Raw genomic sequence first — 26,795 nt, forward strand, 5'->3', positions numbered from 1 at the left:
AATTCGGTGCACAAAGAGAACATATGCGATACACTGTTTTTTATTAAACCGTTAAGAGAGAGCTCTTCGTGCAATCTATAATATTGATCTAGAGACTATCTTGTACAAAAGTTTAGTGAATAAATTATTATGACGGTACATAGTCAATATACATCTGGCACATAAAAACAAAAAAATATTAATTAAATAAAGGAAAACAGCAACCTTCGTAAGGTTAGAACTAAAAAATAAATATAAGCTTGTTTTGCTTTTATTAAAGCTTTATAAAGTTAGTAGTTAGTCTTTTGTTCTCAATTGTGTACGGTATTACAATACACTTCCATGGAATTTATTTAAATTATCTTGGAGTAAATAATAAATATTTACTAAACAAAAACTTATAAAAATCCTTTAACATTATAAAAGATTTTTAAAGGATAAAACTTGAGTTTGCTATATTTGTATGAATTGTTCTATTACTTCAGAACATTGTAACAGTGACCACAAAAAATCGTCTGATATTGCTGTGGGCTCTTCTAGGTCAGGGCACCTTCTGAAATCTCGTAGCTCTAGTTAAAAATTTCCCACTATAGGGGAGATCAATCTGATTCTGGTTTCTATTAAATTCGTCTCTCCTGGAATTCTTGGAATTTTTTATGACATCCATAAGTAGTCAATGTATAAGATTCTTTGTTGATAATGATATGAATAAATTAATATTTTTCTAAATTTTGTCACTTAGACTATAATCCGTGACATACAAATTACGTAGTACTTTATCTTATAATAAGATCTTATAAAGTAATATAAATAATCTTCACACTTAAAGAATTAATATTGTAGACAAACATTATAGTCGTAAGTAAATATATATATACGCAGCTATTATCGCTGCTTTATTCGTTATATTTACAAAAAAAATTAAACAGCCTGTCACAAATATATAGTATGACTTAAACGTAATTAAGTTTTTTATTATTTTAATAAAAAGAAAATGAGTTTGTTTATTTAATTTTTATTTACGAATGAATATATAAACTGCAAATATTTAATATATCGTACTCAATGTCGCTTACGTACCGCAACAAACAGCGTTAGAAGCAATGTGTTAGATCGTAAATGAAATTCAACGACTTAGCTCACAGACGTGTAATGAGTTACGGAGGAGGCTAAGCTGAAGATATTTTACGAGATAGAAGAAGGAATGAGGAAATCCATAGACATACGGAAGTAACCGATATATCCAAGCGGATTGGTATGTTAAAGGCAGCGGGGTTACGTAGCGCACAGACAGACAATTGTTGATGTCTGAAAGCTCTGAAGCGGTGACCATATACCGACATGTGCAAGAAAATTGAAGGACAGACAACCTTGTTAAGATTGTCGAACGGTAACTGCAGGCTGCTTCCATCAGGACTTATTGGACTATTTGGACAACCTACTTCCAGTCGTATTATCATCGGAACCGCGGTGTCACGGTTGTTGAAGTGGTTATTATACTTTAAGTTGGGTTTAACTTATTTAACGCAACGCTTAAGTTTTTATGATGGTTAATTAACCCACCCCTGTTTTCCGCGAAATAGCAAGTTTTAAATTCGTATATCCGTAAATTTATTTATGATTAACAAGAATCATTCATTCATTTCATAAATAAATTAATTAAAAATTATGTAATTGCCCAACTGTAGTCTATTTAAAGCAATGTTAAGTTAAATGATATTTATTTACTTCTATTTAAAAAGCAAAGCGGTTGTTTAAAAACCCTATTTAATTAAACCTACAAATGCATGCCTTTTTCTCACTGGTGTAATATTTGTTGCAGATATTCGACAACCACTTTCACTTCCATCACAATTCAGTCGCTCGACGGTCGGTTCAACCGGCATCAGAGCACCACGGCCGGCTAGAGAACGACGCAAGAGTCTACTGGGCAAAACAGCAGCAAGCATTATCAAGAAAGAAAAGAGACTTCTTGATTATACATAACGATACAGCAAGCGGTACATAATACACTGAAATTCTACTTTCTAAATTACCCCACCTTTATTCGTTTCGATTAAGCGAAATGAAATCGACCTATAATGACTAAACTAACCTAGTTATACGAATAAATTTTTATGACCTAAAAGTTCGGAATAGGCCAAAGTGGATATTAAACTTAGTCTATTCTTTCTAAGCCTAATAAAAATTTAATACCGTTATTACGTGTAGTAAGGTAGGTTATATTCAAAACGTGGAACGTCCTTAGTAGTTTTTGTGCTGACCAACTGAGTCGGAATCTCAACTTCGGACTTCGGTAATGTACCAACATCGCTATAATGTTAAATTATGACCTTGAAGAAACAACGTGGTTTTCGGCTAGTAAAATATAGGCAATATGTTTTGTGGAAAAATTTCTTAAAAAATGATGGCCCAAGAGGCTTCTATTTTTGTCAACGCTATTGAAATTATAACAATAATATTTTTTATAATTGCATCCCAAATTATGCGAACATTTATGAGGTGCAAACTTGAGTTTGTAATTCCATACCTCTAGTAGCTCAGCAATATTATTTGTATATAGTATTTTATATTATTTTTAATTCGCGTAACGTTCTGGTGTGTGTTTGCTCCGTGCTAAGGTCCATAAAAGCCTACCATACGTTATTGGTCTACTATAAAAGAAAAATTGTTAAAGATTTTAAACAATGCAAATATTTTAAATGTTTAGTTATGCTTTTGATAAAGAAATTTTTTGAGTTGTATTTTTTAGATAAAAATAATAATTTTGTTATAGTTGAAACTGAAACAAGATCCAATTTCCAACCACCATCAACAGCAACGAAGAGGGGAGCTGGATCAAAACGTGATTTACAACGCGGTCGCGTTAAAGCCAGATCACGATCGATCGACTCCAAAATTTTGCTCAACGATCCCAAATGGCCGCACATGTGGTACTTGGTAAGTTTGTTTTATTTTTATTTAATTCATCATATTGGATCATCAACAATGTTCACATAATTATAATTCTTTAATCATTCCAATCATTACTATGTTTGTGTGGTTTTTTTACCCTTTTCATTTATATTTATATGACCACATGCATGCAAAGATTTCATTTTTCATTCAAATGAAAATAAATAAAGTAACAAAAGTTAATTTAACAAATATTGACGCGACATCATCGACTCTCATTCACAGCTTCTCCAATGCCTTCCACTCTATTAAGTTCTTTAGTTTTCACTGAGCGCAGGCCCACTTCCGGCCGCTGTTCTTAGATCATCGGTTCATCGTAGAGCTGGGAGACCGTGATCTTGAGTCTTTCGCTTTTCTTTTGCATAACATGACTGAATATGTATTGGTTACATTCACATTCATGAAATATTTTAAGTTTTAAAAGTGATTAGATATCTACAAGCATTGCTTCATTTTGAGCTATTTGAGAATGGAGACATTAGTGCAACGTTTATAGCGTTAATATCAGCAATATTGTCCGCAATATTATTTTTTATTACCACATTACTAAGGCAACGTTAGAGCGCTTTCGTCCTCTTTATTTATCCGTCCACGTTTCAGCCTCACATAGCAACAGTATTTATTCATTTCTTAAAGAAAGGATCTATCTGTAAGTTCGCTGCATACGCGGCCTCAACTCCAAGACTTTCATTCTCTTTGTCATATAGATGAGTGGGTGCCACGTGATTATACAATGATATTGATAAATGTATCTAAATATAATAAAAAAACGTCAGAGTTGTCCTAATCATAAAATTAAAACAAATTGAATCAACTAAGTCCATAATTAGAAAAGGTTTAATGTTAGAAAACAGTAAAGTAAACCGGTAACTAGAAGCAAGGAGAATTTCCTAACTAAAATTAAAAGACTCAGTCCAATTATTGTTAAAAACCCTTTAATTATTGTATAGTGAATACTGGTACGAATAGACTTTATATTTTAATACAATTAAAAGTTAACGGACTGCAAAGGTCGGCCAACGACGATAGTATGTATCGTCGTTGGCTGACATTAACAAAAATTAAATTTATCAATTGTATAAAATACTGAGATTTTTTTATTTAGTGAGATGTTGTAATTTATGTTTTGTTTGCAGAATCGAGGCGGTGGATTAGATATGAATGTAATTCCCGCATGGCAAGAAGGTATAACTGGCAGAGGTGTGGTTGTCACAATATTAGATGACGGCTTAGAGACTGATCATCCTGATCTCGTTGCAAATTATGTAAGTATTTACTACTCTTAAAAATTAGGAAAAAACATCAAGATGTAGGTATCTTCATCAGATACTTTTGTTAGTAAACAGAAATGTGTAAACAAATGGTTTCAGTTTTAAAGATCTAATAAGTAGTTAAACAGTTGAATAAATCATTTCCGTTTAAAGTTATCGAGTACCATCATCAGACAGCGTAAGAGTCTATTTTAAAATCACTGCTAATTTCACTTATACTTCAGCCACCAGAATAATTATTATAGTGAAACATTCATATTTTTCAAATTAATAATAAAATGAAGAATTTAACTGAAAAACATTTTTTTGCCATCGTATTTTAGAAATCTAGATATATAACTCTTTGGGTGCTATACTAATATTATTTTAAATTCAGAGTAGTAAAATATTACGATAATTACTGCAAGTTTTATCTAAATAATAAATATAGATAATGAACTAACTATTCTGAAAATGTTAGTTTTTTCAAATCGAATCTATCAATTTAGCAAGATTAAATAGTTTATTTTAAAAGGAAATACGATGTAAACCAGAATTATTGGTCACTTCAGTAACATAACACACAAAACCTCTGTGTCCTAAATAAAATAATGCGAATAAAGCGCAATATATCACGGAATTTAAAGCTGGCTTTTGTCAAATATCGTTTCACAACGGTACTTTAACGAACCATTTCCTCGGATATCGCGCTGTTCAAATTATATCACTTGTTCACACATAACCGTGTTGTTGTCAAAAATGTTAATATTTATTGTGCTTTGTTATTTCCGTATTCAATTCCTATCCGAGTTTATTAGGCAATATTGAAGAGCACAATTCAAAATACAATTGAAAGAGACTCTTTTGAAGATTAATTTACATTGCGTTAGTAACCTTAAAAGATTATCATTTTAACTATTAGACATATTGTGCCTATTGTAAAGATAATGAAACTCTAAACAAAATCTTGAATAAATACATCCATTAGTATAGGTTCTAAGTTAGTTTTATTATCTAAGTATACATTTGTAGAAGATATCCACCTACGTATTGATCCATCATGGTATCTCTGGAACAGTAAGGCTTACTTTACTTTGGTGGCTAAAAACGAAATCTTCGAAATTCTAGCCGCAAGATAGGTTGAGAGGGTATTTCTCATAGGTATAAAACTTAACCAGAATATTATTTAACCAAGAAATGGATTGTATGAATTTAAACCGTCAAAAATAAGCAAAGCAAAGCGAGTGGGGGTCAAGTCGTAATATTATAAATTAATAGTTTAAAATAACGCAATGTTTAAATAATTAATGAAAACGGTTACAAACGCCAGTTTGCAATGATCATCGAAATGTTTAGATTTTGTAATGAGAACAGTATATACTTTTCAAAGTCTCTTTTTAAATTGGTCGTTAATGTACAGTCATCAAAATAAGTTTTTGTTAACAGGACCCAATGGCGTCGTACGATGTAAACTCTCATGACTCGGACCCGCAGCCACGGTACGACATGATCGACTCGAACCGGCATGGAACGCGGTGCGCTGGAGAAGTAGCCGCCACCGCCAACAACTCATTGTGTGCTGTGGGCGTCGCTTTCGGGGCCAGTGTTGGGGGTAAATACCATTTTTTAATTGTACTTGGGATATTATTTTAAGGAGTAAATACTATCCTAAAAAAAGTGGCGGATAACTAAGAAGAGCTAAGGATATCATCGCCAGCACTAGTGATAGTCCTGGACAATTTATTTATCACTGTGTAGATAGTCACCCAGGTATTTTTTTGCAATGATATTGTTCAATTACCGCTATTAAAGTATACTAGGATCTTTCTTCATTTCTTCCTACCGTTGCCTGGCAATTTTATTTGAAGAATAAAGAAATGGATACAAGCAGTTATTAAAATAACGATAACTATAATCGAAATTAAAAATACATTTAAGACAACAATTTTCAACTTTGAAAAAGTTTAAAATGTTCGTTTTTACAAAAGGTTACTTCACGAACGTAGCAAGGAGGATATAATACAAGCAAAGTGAGGATTACTGGCAAACCCGGAGCTCAAATTAGAAAATAAGAAAGCAAAACTATCAGAAAATATAAGAGAATTTTTAAAAAATTCTAAATTGCTTTAATTTTTTTTTATGTTATTAACAGTGACCCGCTACTTTTGCTCTGTAATTTAAAAAGTTGAGTTTATAAATAACTAGCTTTCACAGACTTCGTAATGTGAAAAGTTATTGGTTTGTCGAAGTCGAATTGGAAAAGAAATTAAACAAGATGTATTTCTTTGATCAATGTCTGAATAATTAAAATCATTAAAATACCGTTACATTTCGTAATGATGTGATTATATTTATATTGCACTGTTATACAAAAATTTTATATCATTATATCCTAACGCGCCTTTTTTTTTAATATACGTCATATGTTTCACAGCGGATATCTTATGCTATTTTAATTTACTCTGCAGCTTCTATTGGAAAAAAGTGTTGTTTTTACCAATCTCTTGCTGCCTTAATGAAATCATAAAAAAGACTAATTTAATCGTTCTAGTTTTTTTTTCCTAGTTTTTTCGTAACTGGAGAGTTGTTTTCAAGAAATCTGTGAACACATGTAAGCACGGGAAATCGGTTTATTTTAGTTACACATTATTACGTCCTACTGGTTACTTTACTGCTGCTGATATCATTACTATTATTTTCCTGCGGAAGGAAGCTGTTTCTGCAATCTATAGCCATTTATTAAAACACTCTCAGATGAAAGTTAGGTGTAATAGAACCTCGTTTATGCGAACATAAATGTATCAGAAGAAATAAAGTCAAGCTTTTACGTTTTTCCCGTGCATGTTTTTACAAAAAGCGTTAGAGTTTAAACGGCCTTCAATACATATTAAAAGTTTATCGAGTCAACGTAAACATGAAGTGGAGTTCCTTTTTGCTTCTTGTGCAGTTTCTTAATGCTTCTTCACAACCATAGCATCTTGCGTAGTCAAAGATAAGATTAATTAAAAACATAATAAGTTGACGATCTATAAGTGTTTTGTTAAAAGTTCCATTGTTAAATAAATTAAAATTTATTCATTATCTTTCAAATCTATTAAGAAAAGTAATTAAAAATGTTAAGGACTTTTTTTATTACTGTACTAAGGTCTTTCAGCTTCACCGTTTATTGCAGGATTTTCTCAGAATAGAACGTGTTTGGAACCCTCTTAGCGTTTTTATAAGTTACCGATATCCTTATAGAGACGTCGATTTGATACTAGTTTTTATGATATTGAGGTATTCTTCTTTAAACGTTCACCTGAATAATTTAATAGTGTCTAATGAATTAAATAAAACTAAAAAAAAATTACTGTGTAATGGCCGCAATAAAAAAAAGGATGTTGAAGTTTTTGTTTGTAATACCACTTATATATGTCACTTCTATGCCTTCATCCTCATCGTTTTTCGATCGTAGGGCGTCTATTGTTAAACAAGGCTTTCCTTACATATTTTCCAACTTTTTCCGACGTTCTTAATAAAGTCGTCTGTTCATCTTGTCTTATACCACCGCTATTATAACCTTACGCTACATGCTAAGGACGCCCCATGGAATGATTAGGCTCAAATGCCCCCAAGAGTAGTCGTCGGTTTGAGCTGTCACTCGATAATAATATCCGCTTAGCACTCCGCACTTGGGCACCCGGGAAGGCTGAGCATCGGCTTGATCGGTTACTATTGTCTAACTAATATCACTATTACTTCGGAAAGCGTTAGCTCTGGGAGAAGAAGTGGAAAAAGAATATCCAGCAACGCTTCTGTCTCGTGTGATCGGAAGTTTATGTCTCCGTCCAATCTAACTTCATTTCAGACGAAACCGGTTGGTCATCGAATAGCGATATAGTCTTGTACTATGTAAATTAATTACCGCAGAACATTTACCAAAGACTGACATTACAACTCTGTAACGTGCTATCGTAGGACGTTAGTTCTACCTCAGACAAACTTGGTGTGGACTAATATGTCAGCGATGCTCGCAAACGGTAAAGTGAACATAACGCGGCAACTCCTCATTTTGATGTCAAACATGAAATGTATGTCAATCTTTCATTTGAATCGCACACGTATGACGGATTATTACCTTTACTTTATATCTCTAAAAATCTGTCTCCAAACAGCGTAAATACTCTTACTTCTCCTTTTGTCATATTCTACCTTACAATGTTCCCACATCTGTTCCGTTCCCCCGCGTTCGACCTCGGAAATATTCATGTTAAAAGTCGCGTGGATTTAGTCAGACCAGTGCATGGAACTATGCTCCCCTGGTCTCTTGCCATCCACTTTGCCAGTTGCAACGAGTTTTTGGAAGTCCTCCCCAGGTTTTCGGGAAAAGTATCTGAAGAACTCGTATACATTGAATTAGATATAAATAGAAAAAAAAATTGTATTGGCTTGCATAAAAAAAAACATTGTACCAATTAAATCTCTTTGTTACAGCAATCATTATAACTATTCTTCTGCTTCTGTTGTTGTTTTATTGTAACAATATAGATCGATAACTCATTTTTAAAAAACTAATAGTTATCGATATTTAGATAACAAATATATTTTTCAAATTCTATGCTTTTTATTGTTTACTATACGTGTGCAATGACCAGTTATGATTGTAAATTTATTGTAAACATCAGTAGCACTTTGTTGGAACTTGTAAATCAGAGGCTTTTAAGTTAGGGCTTATTTGGAAGGCTCACGGTTACTTAACAAGCCTCAACTACTTAACAAGATGAAATTAGGCTAATGACGCACATAACAGTTGACCGCGGGGCCTTAAGGATCTGAAGTATAAACCTCGTACCGGCAAGGGTGGCGTCGGACGTCCAATCACAAGACAGACGTCCTATTAAAGTCGTCGGGAGGCGCTAGACGTAGGCCATTTCCAGTTGGCCCCATTGGAAGTCTTTGGTGAAAGCCAATGCTCAGCTGCAGACTAACTACGTCTGAAATGATGATGAAATACCCTTTAAGGGGGTCGTTGCTAACAGCAACTCCGTGAATTGTCAGCCTGAGTTACATTAGAGCTTACCCTTCTAATCCTGTAAAATAAACAAAGTATCGTCTCAACCCGAGTGAGCCGTCGAACGTAATAAAGAGTTAGACCTCACTAAGCGCTTTGAGCGACTCGCCACCTCGAACCGGGTTAAGCTGTTAATGCCAACAGGACAACAGCGTTTATCAATTCAAAAAGTAGATAAAAATGTATACTTAAATTACATAAAAAGTCTGAATAAAATTCTCTTTTGTACCGGTTGCTTTGACTAATCATTTTATTACAAGACGACTCTTTTTAACGTCAAATCTTAACTTAGATGCAGTATAACAATAGAGAGATTGTCATGTTTATCTCTTTAAGTCATTCTGTTATTTTTTTATAAATCGGAATGATAGTAAAATTGTTCTTTTTCGGTTGCATGAGGTATATAGTTGCAAAATAATTACTTAAATAATGCATATAATGACGTGAATGATTTAAGATCGTATTATATACGCCTTTGTCAGATTTACTTTACTCTTAAAGTAAAGTGAATTTTATTACGAATGAAATGTAATGTAATTCTAAACCATGTTTATAAAATATTTTAATTCTGTTATGTAACTGTTTGACGTTAAATTAGTTCTGTCCAGTCTGGTGCGCCCAAACAATGCTTTAACGCGTTGATTATTGATAGAAATTTAACTAACAATAATTATTTCACATATAATCACTCCATTTGTACGGTTCTCCTAAGCGTATTAGAAGAGCGATCCTACTAGCCATCCGGACTGCGTTAAAAGATAAAATTTATTTATTCAAAATTGGACCTTTAAAAAAAACTCTTATTGATCGTCAACTATTTTTTTTTCAATCTGTATTATTTTTGACTCTGCTTTACAAGGTGTTACAGTTGTGAAGAATAAGCATGAAAAAAACTCCACACCTAAATACCCAATGTCATTGTTCACCTGCTTGTTGTATTTCTTAAATTGTTGCTATAAATTTTTCGGAAGAGTCTACACGCTTATTCAAATTCATAATTTATAAATTCAACATAGTATAGATTACATCTCTTATTGTCGTCAAGACGAGTCTACCTCCTGTTCGTATAATAAATGCGTGCCACATAAGAATAAGCGAAACACACAGCAAGAATGTATATATATATATATAAGAAAATATAAAATTACATATTCAATCAACATTGAAATAGCCTGGAGGCAGGCATATCATTCTCAAGTTGAACTATCTTCTATAAAGTAAATTATTTACAGTGTAGTTAAGATATACATAAATGACCATAGATATATGTTTTTAAATATAACAATAGGAGCCTCGGAATGTTATCTAGGATCTAAATGTAAAAGCATATACATTGCTCACAGAAAGCTTCATTTTTATTATAGTATATTTATATTATACTCACCGAAATTCCAGAATTAATTTATTTTGAATTAATTATTTAATATTTAATTCTAGTATGTCGTTGGCAGCTGTATCAATTGTTAAGTGTATTACAGCCACGAGTCGTCACGCGGCATAGATAGGCCCGCCACTAGGTGAACCGATGCCATTCAGGTCGCAGGAAGTCGCTGAAAGTGATTTTTGGAGAAGGCTTGCATTGTACATTTATCGATAATAAGAAGTAAATCAACAAAATAAATACTAACGTACTATTTAAACAAAAATGCATTACCACATATGTGACATTGGTTTGTGTGTTTGTGAAGGGATATAAACATTTTTGCATAGGTATGTAGTATATCAAATTTAAAAAAATAATAATCCCGGTTACTAAGTATTATTAATTTCTCTAACTACGAAGTGGCGTCTCGAAACATTGTCGGCAGAAATTGACGACGGACAACCTAAACAACTTCTAGCACGAGCGACCTATCATCAATATAGAAACTTCTTTAATTCTACAGGAGTACGAATGTTAGATGGTGATGTGACTGATGCGGTGGAGGCTCGATCCTTAAGCCTTAACCCTCAGCACGTAGACATCTATAGCGCCTCTTGGGGACCCGACGACGATGGGAAGACCGTAGACGGCCCCGGGGAACTCGCTACAAGAGCGTTCATTGAAGGCGTTACCAAGGTAAATTTTTAACTGCCCTGATAGACATAGTACTGTGAAAAAAATACCCTGCACAAGTGTATTACTTAATTAAAAACTTAAAAACGCACAAAAACACTTGTTTTTCGTACTGCAAGCCATTTTAGTATTCGTAATGTAAATAAGAATCGATAATCCTCAGATTCATTTGTTTTCATTGACATCAAATGCTCTAGATATAAGTTTTTTTATTTATTTACAAAGGTTTGTTTGTAATAGAAGTAGATATCTCCAGAAGTTGAGCCCCGATTTTTTCGTACGAACTTTTCCCGTGCCTTAACGAAAATATGAAAAAGTTAGCTGAATTGGTCGAGCTAATTTCGAATATTGAGGTTAGGAACGTTTGGAGTATATTTTTTTTTCTTAGATTATACCTTCACATAGTAGGTAGAAAAACAAAAAAAAAGGTAATTAAATAACATATAAAATTTTAAATTCTATTCATACATTTAAAAATACTCATTAAAAGGTTATAACATTTTCGAGATAAAGTTATTATGTAATAATTTTAAATTTAGTTTAATCGCTCTCATTTACATATTCGAAGACTCTAAAGCTTTACAAGTGTTTTGTCTTTTCTAATGATTTACGAAGTTTATAGTTTATTTTATTATATTTAACTCAATTTTCAGCCAGATCTTTCATGCGTACACTAATATGATTTTTATTATATTCTGTATAAAGTGTCGGGACTAGCTAAAAAGATATATTTCTTTCTACCAATGTGTCTAGACATTGAGCTTGAGCTTTTCACTTAGGTGACCCCAGACATACCAATAATTAAATTTGGGTTTCTGCGTTGCTGGTAAACATCATTCTAAAAGTTCAAGTGGCTAGATTAATAAATTCTTCATGCTATTTATCATCCTGTTTGGAGTACTTAGTACTTTCTACTTTTATTTTTCGTTTTATAAAGAATCATTTGTTTGCATCTGTCTCAGTTTTCACTTACTGAAAGAAAAATATTAAGTCAATTGGTCATTCAATTCTTCATTCTTTTCATATTCCTCTTAAAAGTCCTAAGTTTTGTTTTTGTTTTTCATTTAACAAAGAATGATTTATTCGTTGCTTAATTGGTATTTCCATTTTAAATTTCGCGTTCTTCAAGGGCCGCAACGGTAAAGGTTCGATTTTCGTGTGGGCGTCGGGCAACGGGGGGCGCGAGCAGGACAACTGCAATTGTGACGGCTACACTAACTCCATCTGGACGCTGTCGATATCCTCAGCCACGGAACGTGGAGAAGTGCCCTGGTACTCCGAGATGTGTAGCTCTACATTAGCTGCTACGTACAGCAGTGGTGCCATTAACGAAAAACAGGTGTGTTTATAATTTAATATTAGACGATCCCGCTAAATTTTATTTATTATTACATATCTCTACCATGTTTAGAATTTCACTCAGGCTCACTCTCTTTATCGTATGTATCGTCATCATAATTTCAACCCTAGGACTTCCATTGTTGGATATAAGGCCTCCCCTGCAGATTTTCTACAAGAACGGTTTAAAGCATTTTCGCGGGATCGACTCTGGCTTTACTTCTAGCATATTTTCTTTCCTTTCTTCTATTTGATTCTGATAGTAAAATCCCGGGGACTGTAAAGTTTGACCATACCCAAGACCCTCCTTTATAGCAACAACACTATACCATTTAGTATTGCTATTCAGCATGTCTGGCTATACAAGTGGTGGAATCCATCGTGTTCGCTTTCTGATGTTGTTAAAATTTTTAATGAAATTACGAGGCTAACTAGACATGCTTCAAGCGATTTCCACTAAGGTATTTACTCGTCACTTTATCTTTGAAACCATAAGAGTAAAAAATAAGCCAGCTATATAATAAAATTTAATATTCCTCATTGAATTTAACGTCAGGCATAGTAGGCGGGGGACAGCTGATATTTTAATAAAGCGTTAAATAATAATCTTACAATAACAGGTACTTAAAGACGTTTAAATATAGACTCAGGGTACAGGCTGCTTCTATGAAACCCTATTGAGAATTTATGGAGGGATCTATGTTTAGTAGAGATAGTGCTACAGCTATGATAATGAATTATGGTAAAAATTTTATCTTAACTTTCATTCAGGTGGTAACAACAGATCTGCATCACTCGTGTACGGCAGGTCACACAGGTACATCGGCGTCTGCGCCGCTAGCAGCTGGCATCTGCGCGCTAGCTTTGCAAGCCAATCGCGACCTAACATGGCGCGACATGCAGCACATAGGTAACGTTTTCTAAAATAAATGTTTAAATATGTGTTTTTGTACTTCATAGTCGTTTATTTTTGATAAAGGAGACGTCATATTACTGTCCTTTTTAAACTCAAAGTTCTAACTCACGAAGGCAACACACAAAATTAGAGATAGTTTCTGAGCACTTCCCTAATATTTTGATAAGCTTTTTTTTATTTTTATATTATTTACCAAAAAAATAATTTAAAGAAAACCAGATACTAAAATGCTATATTAGTATCGTACATATCTATTGGCGTCTAGAGAAAAACCTCAAGAGGCATACTAAAATTTTAACAATTGATGCATTTTATTAATCTACGAAATCGTATAAATGTTGTGAATATTTAACAAATTTAAAAGGTATGTTGCTGCAAATTACCGTTTTATCATTTTTACCAAGCACTTCAAACAACTTTTATAAATGACCAGTAATAGATAAATCAAATCAACACTCCTGATAACATTTTCACCATTTCAGCCGAAAGGATTCCACATACGTTCGGATGGATACAGGCTTCTCTCAGAGATTTCAGATACGGATTGCATTTTAAAAACATTAACAAAGTTGTTTATCCACCATGTACGTTGACGTTCTACATTCGATTTGTGGTCTCCACTCTAGAATCTTAAGGCCTCTGCGGCTATCTGTTCTGGTCGTTTCAACTTGCCCACTTCCACTTCTACTAGTCGATCCGCTGGATTTTGCCGATTTCCTACCTTGGCTACTGTCTGTTTTTATAGCTCCTCATTCCTGATTCTCTCCATGGCGAGCGACTGTCAACATACAAATGAAGCCCTGGGTGAGAGAACTTAAACTTACCAACTTGCGAAAATCTACATGTTCATACATACCTTTTGTTTCACCAGTGGTGCGTACAGCGCGTCCCGATCGACTTAGTTTGGATGGGAACTGGCGTGTGAACGGCGTCGGTCGGAACGTGTCGCATTCGTTTGGGTACGGGCTGCTAGATGCGGCGGGCATGGTACGCCTGGCCCGCTCCTGGAGGACCGTGCCGCCTCAACGACGCTGCGAGCTGGCAGCTCCCAGACCTCAACGCGCTGTGCCGCCTAGGTCTTCTGTAACATTACAAGTAAGTTTAACTCGAAATAGAATGAATGACAGCCTAAGTCGAGATCCCCTCGTGAGGAACTTTAGGCCTAGTCACTCTATGTTGCGGCCTCCCAATCCGGGAAATAGTAGCACATAGCAAAGCACTGCTGAAAGCCCTCGAGTTTCGTTGCCATAAAAGAGGTATTTCCGTCATTAACGAACTAAACTGTCTTTGAAGTTGCGGCTGCTCTGTGCCGTCAGTCCGCTTTTAACGCTCGCGGTGGCTTCGATTATGCTATTTCCTCGCCACACTTACCTAGATCGAGCGGTTTCTGTAGCAACATATTCAAAATTAATTGAAAAGTAAATGATAACGAGACTCGCAATGATTACTTTAAATAACAAACAAAAACCTGAAGACGACTACACACTAATACGTTTTAACTTAAACCGAAATACCACTATGGCGTTGCGTAGCCTAGTTGTGTTGTTTAATAATCCGATCTTTTATTACTTCTAATTATTTACTTTTCACTTAATATTTAAAGATTAGAGGTGGTGATAAAGTAACTCCGTATTTAACTTCAAATGCAGAGTGATTGGCTATATTTGAAAACCTTGAAGGAGTATGTATAGCTCATTTGCCAGTTTTCAACCTTTTACATTTATTTCCAATCATTTTATTTAAAGTAAACCCTCTGAAATATGTTACATTCATTTATATCTTCTATCGGATGTGACAGCCCATTAATTTTTGGCAGAACAAAGTCTGCAAGGACAGTTTATAAACAATATTCAATTTAAATATGCAGCAATACGAGTTATTAAGCCACTTTCAATTTCTATATTATGTTACGTTATTTATTATTTCAGACGATATTGAGTTTTGAAGATGTATTTTGAGTAAGATACTTGGGTGATTCTTGTCACGTACATTTGATAGTAAATAAGCTATACACCCAATACTTTAAAACTTGTACTTCCATTACCAATCACCCTGTATATTCTGTTCTGATAAATGTACGAGTATGTTATTCATATTACAAATACCATTAAATATCGTCTTCTAACCGACCCGTATAGAAGGCGTATGTATCGAAGAAGTGGAGATAGGGTAATTTTTACAAATATGAATCTGGATTCAGCTGGACGTCGGGGCGTGTCCTGGCGTGAACTATTTGGAGCACGTACAAGCACGTGTCTCTCTATCTGCGGTGAGACGAGGAGACCTCAGGATCGCTCTGACGTCACCTGCCGGCACCAGGGTCACGCTGCTAGCACCGAGGTAAAAAATATTTTTATATTTTCACTCGATGTAAAATGCCGCAACTATATGTTATCTTAATCACATTTGATTTGACATTGACAGTTAAAGTGTCAGCTACTTGTAACGAACGCCGATAATTGTGTAGAAATCATTAAATATGCTGTGACACGTGAATATTTTTTTAAAGGTAAATAAACCAAAAAATCGTGACTTTTCACTGGTTGTATGGGTTTTTAATGCATATCTATCTTTTGTTTTCAATAAACACTGCCACCTTTTAATGCGAAAATTTAAATACTATTGAAGCGAAACACTGGCTTGATATAGATTATATGGCTCTGACCAGGTGAAACAAGTATTATGTTATGCTCAATATAAACATAACCGCATAAGTTCTGAAATGCATCAACGCTCCGGTCATTTTAAGTATATATTGACCATTACCCACTTTTCAAGGCTTATCTGACTTAAAATAAAACTAAACGCCACCGATTTGGACTTAAACAAAACGAAATAAATTTTCACTCTCTGCTTAAATACCAAGATGATCGTAACTAAATTCATTCTTACATTTCCATGTAAATATCGTAAGACCACAAAGGAAGTGCGAACGCAGTAAAACACGAATGTACGTAATAAACAAACATTCGTGACGTTCAGAGGTTGTTTGTATTGATTGTAAGAGATGTTAGTTTCAATATCACGTCATGGGCTTCATGAGACCCGCTTACAGGAATCTGTTTGACGTGCGTGATATAATACTTGCCGAGTCACGTGTAGAACACAGCGTCACACACAGTAGTGTCACAGCGTAGGACTAACCCGTATCTACTGTGTCAAACATGGATGATAATGATACAATTACTCCCAGCTTTATCCAAAAAGAGGAGTAGTAGCTTAGTGTTAAATGATTATTACTTGCAATCTTAGATCGCGATTACAAGATGTCTCCGCCTCGCCTAATCGCTATATGACATTTTTTTTCGGGAAATAATAAGAATTTTGTGAAACTTGCACGAAATTCATATTAATATAAAGCTCCCTCTGGATCATTTATAGTGATTAATAACTAATTCCCAATCTTCCTGTGTATTTATAATATTATTGATATAGTAGTTAGAGAAATTAATTCCCAGGCTGTTATTACTTAACAGTATGCACTTGGCGTGATTCTACCGGCTAGCTGCTTATATCTGTGGATAATGTAATAACGCAGTTGTAAGATATCAACTTCGGGGTTTCGTATTAAACCGAGGGTAGTCCGGTAAATGAGACGTAAAAGAAGTAATTTCTCCAACAGGGCTCATGATTCTTCTCGAGCGGGCTTCAACTCGTGGCCTTTTATGTCGGTTCATATGTGGGGTGAGTCTCCATTGGGCGTCTGGCAGCTTGAGGTATCCAACGAGGGGCGTTACATGGGTGAGTGAAATTTATATTAATTACACATCGAATCAATTCTTTGATTTACGATAATAACTAAATAAAACTTTTTTAACGGATTAGTGTTATTTTTGTTACATTGCAAAAAGAACAATAATTGATAAGTTTGAAAGTACCTCGGATTAAATATGCATTTAAGGGTGACTAGTTCCAGGTACAGAACCTTTTTGGATATATAGCTTATTTCCTGCCATTTAATGTATAATTCACCCTATCCAAAAATCAAAGGTTAACAGAAATAATAAATAATGTTATGATAATACAGTAAGAGCGTTTTCAAAATTCAGATTCCTATTGTTTACTGTCTATTTCTGCAGACATTGTAATGACATTAGTTATTGACATGTCCCATTCCAATAAGAGAAAATTAATTAAAGGTTCTTATTTTAGAGTTTCACTTTGCAGAGTGGTTGGAAATATGAGTAAAAGCTTTAAAGCTTGTTGCTAACAAATAAGCTATACGTTCACCTCTTTAAAGCTGTTACACCTATAGCCCACCACCCTGTAGACGCATAATACCTCAATGTAATGTTTTAAATTTTAAGCTCTTAAGGTCGGGAACGTAATATTAAAAAAAACACACACAATATAATCCGTTAAGAAATAGTTTTAATGCAATATCACTTTTATTAACATAAGTAAGAAATTTGCATCCTCTCGTTTGTTAGAGAATTTTACGTTTTGGATATATTAGTATAAGTGATAAATAACAAAAAAAAACATGCGTGAGCGTTCCGTAAACTTTTTTGATTAAGGAATTTTCGATCAAAGGGCTTAAATTCTCACGTTTTCATTATTTCGGACAAAGCGTCCTCGAAGTATGTGATCATTAATTTTAATCTGACTTGAAATTAAAAATACTTTCCAAAATGTAAGTCTAGTAAATAATCGACAAACAACAAATAATTATTTATTAAACGACGATTTATATGAAATATGAGAACACGTAGTCACGTAACAAACCCAAATTTAAAATTCTAGGATAAGTTTACATTGATGTTAGATTTAGTTAAATTTATATAATCGATAAATATATGAAGTACAGTATATGTCATATTTGATTCTAATCAGTCACTATACGTTAAAGATTCAATTTTACATAAACGTGGGGCAATATAAATATCACTTCTAAAAGTAATACCAAAAATATTTGTGGTGCTTTGATGAATATACTTTTTATAAAACGAATGTTACTTATTTGTTATGTTATTTGATAACTATATCTGCAAGGTGTCCTTCAGATCTTCGACAATGAGATGTGAAAGTCACCCTTCTTCAAAATTACTTTTCTTGGGATAATTTCTCGTACGACCACCACAATGTTTGTCACATCTAATGTTAGCATTAGTGGCGACAAATGGCCCCGTCCTGCTGAACCAAGTCATGGAATTGTACTCAGTATAAAAACAAATATGCACTTATTATGGCCCATCCTGTGTAACATTATAATATCTGATATCATAAAACAGGAAGTGTTCTATTTTCAAAGATGTAATTAAAATTGTAACTTATTTTTATAATTATAAATGATGCGGCAATATCTTTTTTCAAATATCCATCATAAATTTCGATATGGTATAGGTCGTGCGACATTGCAAGATTGGTCTTTGACATTGTACGGGACCAGCGCACCCGCTGCTAAAAATGATCCAATACCATTCCGCAATCCGATCATAACGCGCAATAGAAATAACGCTTCTCGTCCGGTGGTCGTGCAAGCCGGTCGTAAGAGTAGTAGAGGGAAATCCCCTACTAGCGCACCTACCTACACCGTCGGCTTGGTGAAAAGGAAAAAGAACAAAAATTCGAAGAACACGAAGGGATCGCAGAAGAGCAAACAAAGCCATCAAGCTACCCGGTCGCCAGTCGAAAGCAGTACACATCGTATGACACCGACCGCACCTAACTTGAGTCTGAACTTGCAAGGGAATCTTGCCGACCCATTAGCGGACGCACGAGGGCGAAAGATGTCAAGTCTATTTGAGCAATACCCGAAGATTCAGCGCATATACCCGGCGCCGCTGCAAGCCAACGGTACCTACTGCATGCAAAATGTGCGCCGACGCATTTCGCCGCCTGACTTGCACGTCTGTCATACATGTCCGCTACTGCATGTCGTGTGTTTGCAATTATTTTCGATTTATTTCCGTAGAAGAGTTTGTTTGAATTTCTTATGAGTTAAACGCTTTAAATAGGACGTGTTTGTAGTTCGTTTATATGTTAACAATGTTTTTATAGCATTTATATCAATTTCGCTTGCGCCCAAAATTTAAATGTGTTTACTTTTATTTTTCACTTTTAATTAGTGAACACGTTGCTTTTTAAATATACTTAAAGCAATTCTAAATCATCACTTTTATGCCATACTTTCGTTCATAGTTTTAATTTAAGACGAATCTTGTAATTCCCTGATGTTTATAAATGTTTGTGTGTTAAAATTAAGACTTTTGCCAATTCTGTAACACTGAATAAAGTTTCTACATTCGATTTTTAAAATCTAAAGTATTTATTGATAATTCCACCCATACCGAGTAAGGGGCACAAGTGTACTTGCGTCGAAATGCCGAAGAGAGTTCCACTTCACGTTGCTCGCATCGTAGTGACACGACAATAAGACGATAAGAGTTTCATAATCCCATTACGATATAACAAAACACATCTGTTATACTTCTCAAGCAGATTGATATTAAAAATATTTCTTTAATGTTATCGATCAAAACTGTTGCAATTATAAATGTCTTAAAAACTAAGCATATCCATAGAAGTTCTATTTTAGCAATTTAAAGCACTTAAGCAGAGTACAAAATAAAGTCTTAATTTCACACTTTTTTGTCATAAGATGTTAAAAGCATAAATTAATTGGGTACAGATTGAATATTAAATTAAGTTACATCTTTTGTAGCTGGACCATTAACGCAGTGGGAGTTGATTTTCTACGGAACGGAAACGCCTCCGCAAGATTATGACGCATCACCGGAGAACAATTCGTTGGGGCCCAATTCTGGGCTTGGGATAGGATCGAGGCCAGCGGTGAGGCCTCAAGTGACGGGTACCAGTACAGGAAAATCCACCTGGGGTGGCGCAAGTGTGCCCGATTCAGAGGAAGTGAGACAGAACTCTATTGATGACGATCTCGCTCTAGTTTGGCACGACTCACATGCGGTAAGTCTATTATTTGTATATTTATTTATTCATTTTATTATCCGAATAGGATAAATGGCAGTGATCTCTTTTGTAGATAATAAAAAGGATGCAAGTAAAGTCCAGTTTGTTGGGATTACGAATTGTATCCTATTGAGCTCTCCCTTAATCCCTTTAACTTAAAACAAAGAGGGTTACTAACGCGCCCTGATCTAAAAAAAACCAACAAAAAACTCAGACTAGCTTTTTTGTGGTCATTTTTACAATATCCTTAAAGTCATAAAAGAGTAATTCATTTATAAGCGGTATTATCATTTAAATAATTCTTAAAGCTATTAAGTTTAAGTTTGACAGAAATCACGATTTGATCAAAAAACTACTACAGCCTTAAAACCTTATAAATAGTAATTGATTTCAAATCCAACTAGCAAAATGTATTCCACTTTTCCATATCTATTTTCGTTTTCTTAATTAATTGATAACTTAGCTTTATCAAAAATGAATAATGAATATTTTTAAATTACTTATAAAATTGACACGTTCAACACCTTCTTAAAATTATTAAAGATTCGTGGAAAAAGGTTACATGTTTAAGTAAGAATTACTATTAAATATATTTCGTCTGTTTCTGCGAATCGAAACAATTTTCCGAAACCGAGGTAACATATTATTCCATTTCATTGCTAAAATTTAAAGGAAAATTTTCAGTAATCCTTTGGTCGGGAATTAGAAAAATCGAAGAGTTTTAAGAAGTTTTTCACCACCATCACAGTTCATTATAATTTACTTTTTACCGATCAATATTAATGCTATATTCACCAGGTAGCGCATTTTAGCGAGAAAATAAGTACGTTTTAGTTTATTATATACGTATTTTTATGTGTCAATAAACGGTAAAGTATAAATTAAAATTTATGTTAAGTTCATTCAAATATTTATGACAACTGATCGTTTAAGACAGATTTAATGTTTCCTAACTGTTACTTTTCCGGTATAGATTTTCCAATTATCCTGAGTAAGAGCTGAAGGAAGCGTAACGAGTGTGGTACGACAATATTTTAAATGTTAACTATGTTTAGAGTCAACAATAACGACATTGTATTAATAATAGATAGTTTAAACGTCGTGCCTAAACGTTTTAACTAAAAAAAGTACCCACTCATGCATCATTCCTATACTAAGATTTACGATAGTTTTTATAATATGATTTTGACTAAATATACTAACTTGTACTAAATATTGGTATATCGTGTTAAACTATTTTCCTTTTTATAAAACATTTTTTTAATTATCTTAGATGTTCTGTGTTTTATCTTTATTGAACATGTACAAAGACTGTTACGAAATAGACACATTCGATTACTGACATAAATTTCCTTACCAACAGATAGAGACGGTACTGTTTATTTATGTAATATTGGAACAAGGTGTATAATAATGAAATCGCTGCAGCAATTTTTATATTTATAAGCAAACAATAATAAGCATCTGTTAAGGAGAGATTGATCAATAAAGCATGTTATTGCAGAAATGGTTATATAGGAAATAAATGTAGTCGGGTTTAGTATTATGTTAATTTTTATGTGTCAAATAGACAATTATAACATTATATAACAGGACTAAAAATTGGCGTTCAAAGAGGAACTGTCGAGTTTCGGATTCTTCTCGATAGAATCAAACCCGCCTGCCAAGTATGGCCATTATGATAAATCCCCCTATAGATGCTTGTGCCTTGCAGTGGGCGTCGATGGACTATAACGACGACGATGATAAATACATAATTTAAATGCACGTTATATAAATTTTTAGACATTTCGAAAATGCTTAGCAAAGTCTATTTGAAATAATAAAAATATTTTATAATACCAAATTCATTGTAAACTAGACAACAGTGTTTTTTTTTGGATTAGTTATTTTCCATGCAATGCAAATTAGGTATTAAATTTACAGTTCAATATCTTTTGATGGTCCAATAAAAATATATTTAAATGTTACTGTATGTACAAAAAACGAAATATATGACTTCAAAAAGTTTTTTCTTCTTCGCAATATTCAAGAAAAAAATATATTTCTTATGACATAATATTACACTATTTTTTGTCAACTCCGAATTAAAATTTCCTAAATATTTTTTTCAATTTCTCAAACATGATCACAAACATAATTTCACGCACATTAATCTTAAATTTCATTTGGTTCAGCTGTGATGTACGAATCCATGTAATGTTATCTCTAAAATATAATTATACTTATAGGTTCCAATAATTTTTCTCATTTCTTTATAATTATAAATAGCTAATCCAAACTCTTTTTATTTGTTACTTCCATTATTATTAGTCAATAGATGTTGTATATTCCTGTACGTGACGCGCATATCAGCCAATTGTTTATTAAAAAATGTTTTCTAGACTAATGGCATGCAAGTAAAAGATTACTAGAAAGTTATGGTTCCAGAAATATTATGATCAGTGAGTCAGAAATTTTCCCTTATGTAAAGTGAACATTTCTTACACTGGCTTATATGTAGTTATCCGAATTTCGAAAAAGTTTTTTATACTACACTATCATTACGTTGTTTTTATACCGTACGCTAATTGACAGTAAATAGCCTGATTTCCCTTTTAAGCTTTCACACATTTTTCGAACCATGCTCTTTATATATTTATAAAGATTGATAGATAATATTATTAGGTAAAGACATGCATAAATGTACATATAGAAGTACATATATAAATTCTTTGCAAGCTCATGTTCGTCTTGAATAAATGATGTATTTATTATTTGTTAGATACGCGAGGAAGGCTTATTGGGTTCGTCGGGGTCATCGGGCGTCGGCGGCGCAACTGTATCAGGCTGCGCAACCAGCACCCCTCAGCTGCCGCATCGCTGCTTAGGTTTGTGCCTCTTGCTGCTGCTGTTGTGGTCAGCAGAATCCTTGTTTCTAGCTGACTCTGACTCACAGAGCGTGGACTCCGGTAGTCTTACTCCGCGCGACTGTGCACTAACCGCTTGGGTCAGGTTGTGGCTAGCTGAGCCGCCGATACAAAACTCCAGGCCCGCTCGGGCGCCATGCTTGATTACCCGGCATGCCCAATTACGCTAGTGCCAATCTTATTGTGATTATAGTTCAATTTCATGAAGCGCGTTTATCAATAAGTACAAGTTGCAATTAATTTTAACGTTATCAACATAACTTTAGTCGTTTCGCGTTAAGAATGCAGTGAGTCATTAGTAATACTGGAGGGTTTAAAGACATATTTATCATGATGTTAAAATTCGGATCTGTGGTCTCTTCTTAAAACCTTAAGACACCAGCGACTCTCTGTTCTGCGTGCTATATGGCTTGCCCATTGCTTTTATAACTTGCAAATCCGCGGGTACTGGTTACTTTCATTCGTCATCTCGTAGCGAAATGCTCCGCTCTCCATGGATCAAAAATACACTTAACAGTCTTCTAAATCAGAATAAAGTTATTAATATCGTATCTAGATCAATTTATTCTACGAGTTCCATGACGTCATGTATTTCGTTCACCACGTCAGTCACATCAAATCTCGAGTTATTGGCTACCATTTACCCATTTGTTTTCGTTAGCATCAATGCAATAAGTTTTAGTTTATAATATATGCAGAGAATTTCAACACTTGCTTCAAAGAGTTTCATCCATTACATATTTATTGTATTGCGGAGCTTTACTGTGAATTTATCTTTCTACCTGAGAACTATTAAATAGGTTAGGGTCCGTAGAAGGCGAACGATGATGAATCACTGCATTCTGAACGCAAACGACCTATAACAGTTTTCTTATCGATGCCACCGAAGCTTTGGTGGAACGTCAATTCGTTCTAGTTATTATTTTATTCAATAAAAATTACTGGCCTTATCTTCTTGTGTACTTTTGTCTATTCAACGTTTTTTTTTTTTTATGAATATAACTTGTCATAAATTACAATAGCTAACGCTAGACTGTCCTTAAACAGGTTTTTGTTGATGTTTATAAAATATCTTAAATAACGGCCGCTGTCTGATCAGATGTAAAATTATTTCTATCATAGACCTCGCTCATGTCGTTATATGTCTTAGGTATCCAAAAATATTTACAGTGACCCTATTTTATAAGGGTGTCGTAATATAGGTGATTTTAGTAGTAATGGTGAGTGTTAGATATCTTAAGCATAATAATTGTAAGGTCCAGAAATTTCTATGAATATTCCACACCGAATTTGTGTTCAAAATATCACTTGCATAATAAAGAGAAGTCTCTGCATAATAGATTGTAATCAAGGAAAATTCTGGGCCTGAATTTTGTTAGACCTATACAAATGTATGTACGTAATTTTATAACCTAACTTCTATTTTGTCGCATTGCCAGAAATGCACGGCGTACTACGCTACGTTTTTTACTATTAGTACACATCGAGTTCGCTTATGACGCCGTTAGCTGAAACTTCTTTAGGTGTGTTATGTTTAGTGTTAGCACGATATCCACTAACCGGTAGGTAGTAGACAATTCTTTCAATTGGCAGTTTTGATGAGCTAGGAACAAGTGCAATTACATTGGTAAATGATAAAAAAAATCTATGACGTCCATTTTAATGAGGTAATTGCATCGTGAAACTGAGAACAATAAAAAGGCAAGTGATCACAGGAGTGCTGGTTGAATGTTCAGTTTACGTAGGTTACTATATTCAATTCAGCAGACCTGGATGTTGATTGACCGACTTTTCTGTACTTAAACCTGTTAATTATTTCAGTCCATTGTTATGCTTTTAGCACGTTTGTTACCAGTTATACAGAAATAGTTTATTTTCCACATAAAGTATATTCACAATTGTTTTACTTTTATCTTAAATAATATAAAATGATATCTGATCTATTGGAAAGATTTTTTTCTAAGGTCACCGAGTCACACGTCCACCATTTTAAACAAAAACCAAATATGAATTGCATTTATTTGTTATGGTTTCACAAATGAATTATTTATTTAATACAGAGAATATAATGATTTAATGTTAATATAGTTTGCTCTAAGTAAATATGATGGCAATAAGTTCAGGATTAGTGCTAATGAAATCAGATTCGACCATGCAGCGATACTCTTTAAAGGCTTGTTTGTGTTATCTGGATTTTTTGGGATAAGACATTTCAATTTTTTAATTTTTTTCATTATTATGAAATTATTTCTTTTAGCTATTTCTATTCTTTTACTAAACAATTTTTAAAATATACTTATAACACATTTTTAAGTTAGTACGGTCGGTTAGTAAGTTAATACGGTCTTCGCGTAACTATTAAAAGTGTTTCTAAATATTTTCCTATTGTTGGTTGTTCTAAACTTGTAACCACGAAATCGATTATTTATAGTCATTTAATTAAGAAAATCAAACATCTGTATGACGTCCACTGCTGTACATAGACAGATCCCTCATAGATTATTAATAGGACCGCTTGGAAGCGGTCTGCATCCAGGGTTCACCGACTCTTACAAATTCGTCTGTCTCTTCGCTGCGATTGTCAGTCCATGGTCTACAGTCCAGAATTTTACGACCACAGCGGCGATCTATTTGGTATTCCATGTAGCCGGTTTTATCATGTTATACAACTTAACCTTGGAAGGGTAATGCTCCCATAGAGGGAACACTAGAATTTTTTTTAATGCTCTTACATCGAGAATAATCAACCATTATGCTTAATTTTCATTATGTTTTTTATTACACAAACATTGTCAACATATATTTAATTTCTGGGTTTGTTATTATAACGCATACTTTAGGTGACTTGTGGTGTTAACTACGCATAAATTCTTTCTAAATTCTTTCTTCGACGATGTTGATCAAATAAACGTGTTTTAATGATTTATTATATCTATATTATGATAAAACATATTCATATTATATTCAATACTTATGAACCTTATTATAGTAATGAAAAGTAAAAGAAAACACCTACAAAGTATAATGTCAGTGTACGTAAGGTTTAAATTTATTAATACTTGAATAACGTCTTCTTATTAAGAGGATTTTCTGCAATTAGCAATAAAATTAATGAAATAATTTCAAGATGTCTTATCCTACATGAAGCCAGATCGTATTTCTATTTATATTATAAGTATAACTTAAATAATTCAATAAATAACTACAACAATGCGTAAGAGATACTTAACGCTAATAATTTCACTGCAAAACGCTTGTATAGCATAGTTCATACGGTACACATATCTATTATTTTAAGTAAACATTAATTGGTTAAGTGGTAAATTTGAATTCGTTGTAATAGAAATTCATTGCATAATTTGTGTGACAGCTTTTTTAATGTCTATTGTTATTTACTAATTAATGACTAGCCATA

The 26,795-nt window shown here is 33.7% G+C and overlaps 1 protein-coding gene across 1 annotated transcript in view; it reads left to right on the plus strand.

Moving 5' to 3' along the window:
• Fur1 (Furin 1) overlaps positions 1–26,795 on the plus strand; it is a 128,451-nt gene that overhangs the window by 98,915 nt on the left and 2,741 nt on the right. The window contains exons 3-15 of the mRNA XM_068766685.1: positions 1,802–1,979; positions 2,756–2,919; positions 4,071–4,199; positions 5,631–5,796; positions 11,121–11,293; positions 12,420–12,629; positions 13,400–13,538; positions 14,416–14,639; positions 15,745–15,884; positions 17,167–17,285; positions 18,888–19,340; positions 20,209–20,468; positions 23,236–23,341. Coding sequence (XP_068622786.1) covers positions 1,802–1,979; positions 2,756–2,919; positions 4,071–4,199; positions 5,631–5,796; positions 11,121–11,293; positions 12,420–12,629; positions 13,400–13,538; positions 14,416–14,639; positions 15,745–15,884; positions 17,167–17,285; positions 18,888–19,340; positions 20,209–20,468; positions 23,236–23,341 — 2,461 coding nt within the window. The remainder of the gene's footprint in view (positions 1–1,801; positions 1,980–2,755; positions 2,920–4,070; positions 4,200–5,630; positions 5,797–11,120; positions 11,294–12,419; positions 12,630–13,399; positions 13,539–14,415; positions 14,640–15,744; positions 15,885–17,166; positions 17,286–18,887; positions 19,341–20,208; positions 20,469–23,235; positions 23,342–26,795) is intronic.

Source organism: Battus philenor, unplaced genomic scaffold, assembly GCF_028537555.1.
Source record: "Battus philenor isolate CCGP_79_NKW_IND1 unplaced genomic scaffold, ilBatPhil1.0.hap1 SCAF_21, whole genome shotgun sequence".
Lineage (NCBI taxonomy): Eukaryota > Metazoa > Arthropoda > Insecta > Lepidoptera > Papilionidae > Battus > Battus philenor.